Source organism: Quercus suber, unplaced genomic scaffold (assembly GCF_002906115.3).
Source record: "Quercus suber isolate HL8 unplaced genomic scaffold, Cork oak 2.0 scaffold_76, whole genome shotgun sequence".
NCBI classification, from domain to species: Eukaryota; Viridiplantae; Streptophyta; class Magnoliopsida; order Fagales; family Fagaceae; genus Quercus; species Quercus suber.
In genome coordinates this window covers 1,007,354-1,017,150 of record NW_027069541.1, presented here as the reverse complement: position 1 = coordinate 1,017,150, position 9,797 = coordinate 1,007,354, and the positions used below count along the sequence as shown (strand labels likewise).

At 36.9% G+C, this 9,797-nt stretch overlaps 1 protein-coding gene across 2 annotated transcripts; it reads left to right on the top strand.

Annotated features, from left to right (window-relative positions):
• Positions 1 to 3,376: 3,376 nt before the first annotated feature.
• LOC112025247 (amine oxidase [copper-containing] alpha 2, peroxisomal) lies at positions 3,377 to 9,797 on the top strand. 2 transcript variants are annotated; one of them, XM_065773570.1, is made up of 5 exons: positions 3,377 to 4,149; positions 7,877 to 8,261; positions 8,340 to 8,453; positions 8,809 to 9,347; positions 9,491 to 9,797. In XM_065773570.1, exons 1-5 carry the CDS (start codon positions 3,377 to 3,379, stop codon positions 9,687 to 9,689), a joined length of 2,010 nt encoding a protein of 669 aa, XP_065629642.1. In that variant the 3' UTR covers positions 9,690 to 9,797. The 2 variants fall into 2 exon arrangements, with proteins under 2 accessions (XP_065629642.1, XP_065629643.1); XM_065773571.1 differs by lacking the exon at positions 3,377 to 4,149 and adding an exon at positions 7,389 to 7,434.

Below are 9,797 nucleotides of genomic sequence, written 5' to 3'. Positions count from 1 at the left end.
AAAAAAAAAAAAAAAAAAAAAGGCACAAGGATGAGTTAAGGTCCTACCTTAAAGAGGTCGTGGACGCCAGAACGTTCAAATTCCTTCACTGACATGTTGAAACATTGGTTAACTTCGTTGTCAGTGACGATTCCTTTGAACGTCCTCCACGCATACCCCTCGTCCAACACCAAGTTAGTGGGACGATCTGATTGCTCTGACGGATGAGGCTTCCGAGAGGTTTTAGCTGAAGGTGCAGGATCAGTCTGAACAGGATGAATTATCTAGATGGGCTCCACATTGGTAGGAGACTCGTCCAGATTCACCGTCGGAGGAGTGAATTTGGGGACCTTGGGAAGAAAAGTCTGAGTGGTTTTTGGTTTTTTAGGACCTCGATGACTAGGAAGGTCGTCCAGGTCCACAACACTTGAAATTTTCTTGGACTTCCTCTTCCCAGGCTGGACGGTAGTCTTCTGGATGACTGGAGGCACAGGAGCATACTCGTCCCCACTAGTTATTGTTTTTTCGCTATTTTCTCTCATTGTAAATATTCCTACAATGAAGGAAATTAGTTAAAATAATAATAAAATAAAAAAAAAATAAAAAAAATATAATAATAATAATAGAGATGGAAATGGAGGGAGATGGATGATACTTACTCCTACGAGTAGTTTCTTCGTGGCCTAGATTCTCAGCAGTTGGTTCTGGACCAAGACCCCACGTAGCTAAACTGCTGAGAGTTACTAAATCGTGGAAAGTCCTTCTAGGGAAGGCACATACTTGGTCAATTCGATCCAAGTAAGATCTGTCCAAACGTGGATGAGTAATAGCTGCACCAACAAAAGAAAGGTAGTTAGACGAATGAAAGTTAGAAAGTGTAAGGAGTAAAATAAATAACATGAAAAGAAAACATACCCTCAGGATGAAGGCAACCTATGGGGCTGGTAAAAGGAGGGAAGGGGGCATTACTAACATCTGTTGGGTCCCCAGCCCAGTTTCTAGAAATGATAAAAAACTCTTGTTTCCAGAGCTTATCAGACGAGCTACGGCCCTTTATTAAGCTATAGTGAGAGCCTCTGGACGAGAACTGGTAAAAACCAGCTGACTATTTTATTTCTGAAGGCTTATAACAGTAGAGGAACTCGTCCACTGTTATAGGACGTTCCCCTTCCAGTGCCTCACGCCATAACACTTGCATGGCGACTATCGTCCTCCAACCATTGGAATTAAGTTGATTAGGACCAATACCTAACCTATGAAGAAGACCTCTACAAAATGAATTTAGGGGAAACCTAAGACCAGCTAAGAGATAAGACGAGTATACTCCCAAACCAGAAGAAGGTGAACAACGTCACTCTCCTTCCCTGGGCAGACGAGGTTCAAACTCGATAGGAATTTGGTATCTATCTACTAATGTTTTTAACTTAGGAGCGTCTAAAGTGGATGCTACCTCAGGTGCACAGCTATATATGATGTTTTCCTCTCCCTCCTCCTCGTCCTGAGAAGGGCTAGGTGGCGCTCTGGACGAGCTAGCCCCAGCTCCAGAGGCCGTCCTACGTTGCATTTCCTGAAATTCTTCTAAGGAAATGCCAGGAACCCCAGACGAATACTGCTCGTCCGAGGAACTGCTACTAAAACTAGTGCTACCCTCACCACTCTCATAACTTCCAGACGAGACGTCCTGATACTGATCTATTTCTCTCTCTATACTACTAGACGAAGACATAACTAAAGTAAAGGTCAAGACGAAAACCTAAAAAGAAGAGGAAGTACCTGAGAACTAGGGCGAACGATAGACGAGAATCTTGGACGAGATAGCAGAAGGAAGTTTATGAGAAAGGTGGAGGGCAAGAAAGAGAATGTGTCTATTTATAGGGCCCAGGAGTAGGGTCAGCGAAGCGACACCATCCACTAAGAAAATGACATGTGGCAATCGCGTAGGGAAATGTAATCGATTTAATCGCTCAACGAATTAAACCATGACACGTGACTATATAAATGGGATAAAATCCCTATAGTATCCCTGGACGACGCCCTGGACAAGGGGGCAACTGATGGATAACAAAAAATTACATCTATGGTTCGTCCAGATGGGTCGTCCATAATGAACGGTTAGCCAAACAACCAGGCCATCTCTTATTCGTCTAGATATCTCGTCCTTGGGATGTTGGACAATTGATTAAACCTCAGGGAATCAAGTCAAAAGAATCGTCCATGTGTAAGGTGCATGGACGACCACACAACGACGCGACAAAGAGTTGTCCATGCGCAGAGCGCATGGACGACTACGCAACACTTAGCAAATTTTGGAGCGGTTAATCAACCCGTGTTCATCGCCGCCAATCCCTCCCACGTATGTAACTTCCAACTGCGGTTATGATTTCTATAGCCGTTGAGGAGGTTATGTCCAGATTCCAAGATTCTGAGGGAAGTTATTGAACTAGTAATCGCCCCAAAATACCCTATATAAGGACCGGTCTTAACCATGCAAAGGTATGAATTTCTTGAGATTTTACATTGAATAAAGTTGGAACTCCATTAGAAGGGAAGAAACTAACTTTGTCATCGGAGGGTATTTGGCCGGTTCACCCCGGTCACCCTTTAACAGTTTTCTCTCTTTATAGGCCTTCGCTAACGCCGTAGTCCACCGAAGCCGAAGTGTTCAACTAACTGATTCCATACATCATCAATATTAAATATATAAACTTAATTTTTATGCAAAAGACTTGAAATTTAAACATTTGATTGATAATATAGCTATTAATCTTTGATAATCTAAAAATTTTGCAAGCATGAAGGATATAAGAAAAACATGTAATTCAATGATGGATTTGTTAAAGTTAATATTCAATACAAAGATATTGAGTGAAGTTGTAACAAAACTTTGGCCAGTAAAAGACTACTCATGGTCAAGAGTTACACGAAGCTATTCATTCACATAAAGAAAGCAGATAATAAGAGTAAGTTAAATTGATTATTTATGAATTTTAAAATCTATTCATTGGCATAAGAGAAGTTTATGCAAATCTTGCATTTACTTAAATTGTTAAAAATTTCCTTTAAAAAAAAAAACCTTAAATTGAGAGCATCCACATTGGTGGAGCTATAAATTTAGCAATATGACTTCTCAAAAAGTTATTTTATCTATTTTACTTTCTCATTTTACAAAACACTCAATATCAATGATTTTATTTTAACTTTCAACACAATAAAATAATATATCCACTACAATAAACAACAACCATTAGAATAAATAATCTGACCCACATAATGTAAACATGTGAACACTAGTAGGAGAAAAAGAGAACGCATGAATAAAAAAAAAAATATATAAATGCATAAATTAATTATGGAAATAACTTAAGAGTTGNGGCTTAATAACTACCCACACAAAACCATGGCTACAACTTTGAAACTAATACTTTTCCTACTACTATCCCTCTACATCTTCTCACTTGTCTCAAGCCAGCAGCACCACCCTCTAGACTCTCTAACCCCTTCTGAGTTCACATTGGTCCGAACCATAGTCAATAAAATCTACCCCAGCTCAAAGCTTAACATAACTTTCCAGTACATAGGTTTGGACGAGCCAGACAAACCAACCATCCACTCATGGCTATCAAACCCCAAGTCCAAACCCCCACCTCGCCGTGCCTTTGTGATTGCACGTCTGGATAAACAATCCCACGAGATCATAGTCGACTTATCGACCCGTGCGATAGTCTCTGATAAAGTTTACCATGGACACGGCTATCCTTTGCTTACCTTTGATGAACAAGATGCTGCAGTCGAATTGCCACAAACATACGAACCCTATATCAAGTCTATAAAGAAGAGAGGCTTAAACTTGTCTGAAGTTGTTTGCTCAACTTATACAATTGGGTGGTTTGGAGAGTTGAAGAGCAAAAGGGTGTTGAAGCTTTTGTGTTTTTATATAGATGGAACAGTGAATTTGTATGTGAGACCAGTGGAGGGAATAACGTTGGTGGTTGATCTTGATGAGATGAAGATAGTTGAATACAATGATAGGCTTATTGTGCCTGTGCCAAAAGCTGAGGGAACGGAGTACAGGGAATCAAAGCAAAAGCCACCCTTTGGTCCTCGTTTAAGTGGTGCAGCCTTGGTGCAACCTGATGGGCCAGGGTTTAAGATTGACGGGCACACTGTCAGGTCAGTCTTCTTTTTGTTTTGTTTAAATGTCTTTGTTAGAGATATTACATGGTCTAGGAAATTAAGTCCATTAATTTTTTTTTTTCGTTATTCAAAGTCTTTGAGAGACTCCTAATTTTTTTTTTGGGAGAGACCTCATTGTTAATTATATGATATATTGTATTACAATCAACTCAACCTAGGGTTTATAAATTAGGCAACTCTTAAGTTATTTCCATAATTAATTTATGCATTTTACATATACATCATACAGAAGTTTATAATATGTTTGAGATTTTTTTTTTTTTTTTTTTTTTTATGGGAAAATCACAACTTATCTACCTGTGGTCTGATTGAAATTTAAGTTACCTACCTGTGGTTTTAAATTTGACACTTTATCCACTAGAGGTTAGTACAGTCAAATTTCTTTAACCCATATCTGTTAAAAATATGGCTAAATATGTGATTTTGATTAACTTTTATGTTTCTCTCCCCCAAAAACACAAAATACATAAAAATACAAGATCAAATAAGATAAAAAAGAATTCAACAGAGCACTTGCATCATAGGATTTCGAATCACAGGTAGACAACTTAAATTTCGGTCAAATCTTAGGTGGGTAAAGTATCAAATTTTAAACTATGGGTAAGCAATTTAAATTTCAGCTAAACTACAAGTGGATAAGTTATAATTTACCATTTTTTTTTATTTATAATTCAAAAATACTATTAATGAAGCTAAAATGATGATACGACACCCAATATATGAGCCTTTCTTATTATAGGAAAACCCAATATATGAGTTTGATACTGTTAGAAATACTGAATGATTGTATTGTATTTTTCAAATAATAAAATATACAGAGTGTCTTTATATAGGAAGCAGAGTGTGTAATACAAGTAAGTGTGCTATATAAGTAAACAAGGTGGGCCTAAAGCCCACATACCTTAATACACAGGGACTGAGGCATTAATTGACCAAGGGGGGCAATGGCCCCCCCTAAATTTTTTTTAAAAATATATTAGTATATATATATATATATGCATTAAATTTAGCAATTTTATTCTTTTTTTTTGAAAGTGGAATGAATCTCATTAAACATTAACCGAGTCCAAATACAGAGCATCTAGAGCAGGGGGAAAGGACTCCTCCAACCATACAATGTCATCACCCAACCCTCTAGCAAACTTGGCTAAACAATGAGCCACACCATTAGTTGTACGGCTTACCCACCTAGTAGACACAACACATAGGCCTGTGCATAAACAATGAATATCCCCATACAAGTTCCTTAGACGTGAACCATTTGGCTGTGAGCTGGAAATTTTCCTCATAACCAAGACATTATCACCCTCAATAAGAAGCTCTGCGAAGCCCGCATCAGCGACAAACTCCAAGGCTTTACGGCAAGCCAACACTTCCGCCTCCTCAGGATCCACCACCGGTGGACCCCTTGCTGCCAAAGCTACCAACACTTCGCCCTTCACATTGCGAATAACAACACCAATTCCCGTCACATTTAAATCCTCAAAGATGGCTACATCAAAGTTTAGCATAAATCTATTTTCAGGCGGTGGGCTCCACTGGGCATCTCTAGCAATGGACGTTTGAACCGCCAAGTGTTGTTGGGCTTCCCTAAAATCATCTAGAAATTCCGTTGCCCTCTTATTCAACCAAGTCGGATCTCGCATGCTCCCACCATGGATGATAGTGTTCCGTTGGCTCCAAATCAACCAGGCCTGGACAAAAAACAATTTGAGCTCCTCGGTGGTTAATTTTCTCAGTAACTCCTCCACTATTTGCAATTTTATTCTATAAAATTATATTTTGCCTCTATAACAATATCTTTGATTCTTTTTAGAGTAACATTACAGTTACAAACTTACCTACAACATTTTTATAAACTGTTGAGATACAAATTCTTATTGGTTCGCATCTAAGCCTATTACTTCCATAACTTTTTTACTTACCAATAATCACTCACTATATCAACAATATACCTCTAGTACTTTCATCATTTTAAAGGCCATTAAAAAAATTTATAGATCTAAAATTTATAACAACATATACTAGCCCAAAAACATTTGTGCAACAACAAATAATCACCAATAGCAAAGCTAAAAAAATTAAGTCCAATTAGCTAATTTTACTCAAACAAGCAACTGACCCTTTAAAAAGTTTTAAATAGAATAATTTTGCCTTTACCTAGTAGGCACGCACACATCAAAAAAAAAAAAAAAAAAAAAAAAAAACTCAACAACTAAGAAGCCGTTGAGCTAGAGGTCACGGTTGTCCCCCTTAACTCAAAGTCCTGGCTCCGTCCCTGCTAATACACATTAACAAATACAAATTATCAATGCCACTTTTTATGTTCTATTTTACATTCTATTAATTACAACTTATAATATATTTATTTTCTTTTTCCTTTTAAAGTAACTAAAGTTTAAAATAAATATTTAAAAAAATTAACCATTCCATACTAACAATTAGTGAAGTGTAAAGTAAAACACAAAAAAGAGATGGTTAAGTTTTTATTCAACGACAGCTGATTAAGTGGCAAAACAAATAAGAGAAGATACATCGGCCAGTAAGGCTCCAAAAGGCATGGAGCATAACATCTATAAAATAGTCATGACAAAACAAATTAATGCCATATGTCTATCTGTTTCGTATAATATTCACTTTGGCAAGGTTTGACACTGCTCTTATTAATTGATTTACGCGTCTCTCTCTCTCTCTCTCTCTCTCTTCTCTCTCTTTGTGTTTATTTTTTCTTCAAAAATTTTAAAACCACGTAAAAATGCCATGACTTTAGGAGTAGCAGAACATGGAGAAAATACACCTGTTTCTGTTGCATGTGTCCTCCTTCACATGGAGTAGACTCCAAATTATGAGGTCAACCCTATGTGAAGGTGGAACGCATGCAACGAAAACAACATATACCACCTTCAAATGTGAGCTATAGTTCCTTGCAAAAGTGATAGATGGTAGATCATAATCATTGGTTAATTGTGATTAAAATTGTGACTTTTTATGTGGTAGTAAAACTATTTTTTGAATAATTCTAATACCACATAAAATGCCACAATTATCGTGCATGCGTGCCAGATTGTGACCGATTGCCTGTTATTTTCATATGGAGTCACTATTTTTTCTTAACCATTCACAATTTGCAATGTGAATAGTTGTGAAACAAGTTGTGGCATTTTTACATGGTCTTAGAATTTTTGCTTTTTTTTTTTTTAGATAGCTCACCTAATCCTAGGTTACATGCTGCGGGCGGAAATGTATCATTGAAGTTTCATGGTACGTTGAAATTGTGTCGAACTAAACAGGTTGCCTTGTAAAAGTATTACCCAATTTAGATTCAATGGACCAAAATTGTAGCAGTCCTTTTCGGTTTGATATTAAACGTTTAGACATAGACTCGATTGAATAGCATGTCTATGTTAAAAAGCACAATATTTGGCTCCACATGCTGAGGATGTTTGCCCAAACCTCGTGAAGTTGACCTGGTCACAGCCAACTAGTTGGAAACATGTCATTCATTTGCTACATAGTTACATAAATGACTGTTCTTAGCCTTTTATATCTATGGCTTAGAGTGAAATTAGAAATATTACAAATTTATGTACAAGTTTTTACAAAACTTATTGCAATCCTGGCCTAATTTAAAGGGTTGGGCTAGGACTACATATTCTTGAACCTGAAAATTTTAACAAGCATCAATATTTTTCTTTGTATTTAGTTGGGCCAACTGGAAATTCCACCTAGGATTCGACGTACGAGCTGGTCCAATAATTTCTCTAGCATCAATTTATGACCTTGAGAAGAAAAAATATCGCCAGGTTTTGTACAGAGGATTCATATCTGAGTTGTTTGTGCCATACATGGATCCAACAGAGGAATGGTACTATGAAACCTTTTTTGATAGTGGTGAATTTGGGTTTGGTCAATCTACAGTGTCACTTAAGCCCTTAGCCGATTGCCCTGCCAACGCAGTGTTTTTAGATGCATACTATGCTTCGAGTGATGGTACACCAGTAAAGATATCTAATGCCTTCTGCATATTTGAAAATCATGCTGGAAATATAATGTGGCGTCACACTGAATCGGGTATTCCCGGGGAAGTTGTAAGTAATATTATTGTGATTGTTGTTGTATTGTTTGAACAAGTAGTAGTTTTAGTTGACAATTTTATGGTATTGCAGATTATCGAAGTTAGGCCAGATGTGAGCCTAGTGGTGAGGATGGTCGCAACTGTGGGCAACTATGATTACATTATTGATTGGGAATTCATGCCAAGTGGCTCCATCAAATTGGGGGTATCTTATCAACTTAAGAAATATTTTTCCAACAACACTACAAACACCAATAAATCTCATAACAAATTTTACAACTATGGAACTAGCAAATTTTGATTATAAGTATATCACTTTCAATTAGAACTATCACTGACATAATTTTTATTATACATCAATCACAATCTGTAACTACAATAAGTTAAAAATTGTGAAATTTATTGTGACTTTAGACTTACTGTCAATTTTTCATCAAACCTAAAAATTTTGTACTAAATGAGGTGACAGTATACATAGCAAGCTCCTATGAATTAATAGTATGTCTTCCTATTTATTTCTTTGTCTCTTACTGTGAGCCTTTCTCAAATTATCTTAACAGATTGGATTAACAGGAATTCTAGAGGTGAAGGGTGTGGCATATACTCACACAGATCAAATAAAACAGAATGTGTATGGCACATTGTTAGCAGAAAACACTATTGGTGTCTACCATGACCACTTCTTAACGTACTATCTTGACCTTGATGTGGATGGTGAAGATAATTCCTTTATCAAAAACAATTTGGAAACAATCAAAGTAACTAACCATAGCTCACCAAGAAAAAGTTATTGGACAGTAGCGAGTGAAACTGCTAAAACTGAATCTGATGCCCGAATTCAGTTTGGCTTGAAACCAGCTGAGCTAGTAGTTGTGAATCCTAATAAGAAAACCAAAGTTGGGAACAATGTTGGTTATCGCCTAATTCCAGGATCAGCGACACGCCCTCTCTTGTCGTACAATGATTATCCACAAATTCGAGGAGCCTTCACTAATAATAATGTGTGGGTTACACCGTATAACAAGTCAGAAAAATGGGCAGGAGGACTATTTGTTGATCAAAGTCAAGGAGATGACACCTTAGCTGTTTGGAGCCTCAGGTAGTAGATAATGAGTACAAATCCTCTGTTATACTTTTAAACTTTGCTAGCTAGAAATTTACAAGAAAATAATTGTTGATTATGGTAATTGTGACTAATGTTTTCTAATTCACTTTGTTTGTTTGTTTGTTATATGAATGCAGGAATAGGAAAATTGAAAACAAGGACATAGTATTATGGCACACCATTGGATTTCACCATGTGCCTTGCCAGGAAGATTTTCCAGTGATGCCAACCTTGAGTGGTGGGTTTGAACTCCGGCCAACCAATTTCTTTGATAGTAATCCAGTCCTTAAAACAAGACCTCCAAATCTTGTACAGTGGCCTAACTACACCAATTAGCTATGAGATTTTACATTCTAGTGTAGTAAATCAGATTCAATAATGATATCCTTTGTCATTGATTGTCATAAAATGGATAATGAATCCAAATAAAAGATGAAGCTTTAG

What these genes read in the sequence shown, in the direction of transcription:
- LOC112025247 (XM_065773570.1), top strand. Translation starts at nt 3,377, where the DNA reads ATGGCTACAACTTTGAAACTAATACTTTTCCTACTACTATCCCTCTAC. An exon ending in CGGGTATTCCCGGGGAAGTT is followed by an intron (nt 8,262 to 8,339) that starts GTAAGTAATATT and finishes ATGGTATTGCAG; the next exon opens with ATTATCGAAGTTAGGCCAGA. An exon ending in TTAGCTGTTTGGAGCCTCAG is followed by an intron (nt 9,348 to 9,490) that starts GTAGTAGATAAT and finishes ATATGAATGCAG; the next exon opens with GAATAGGAAAATTGAAAACA.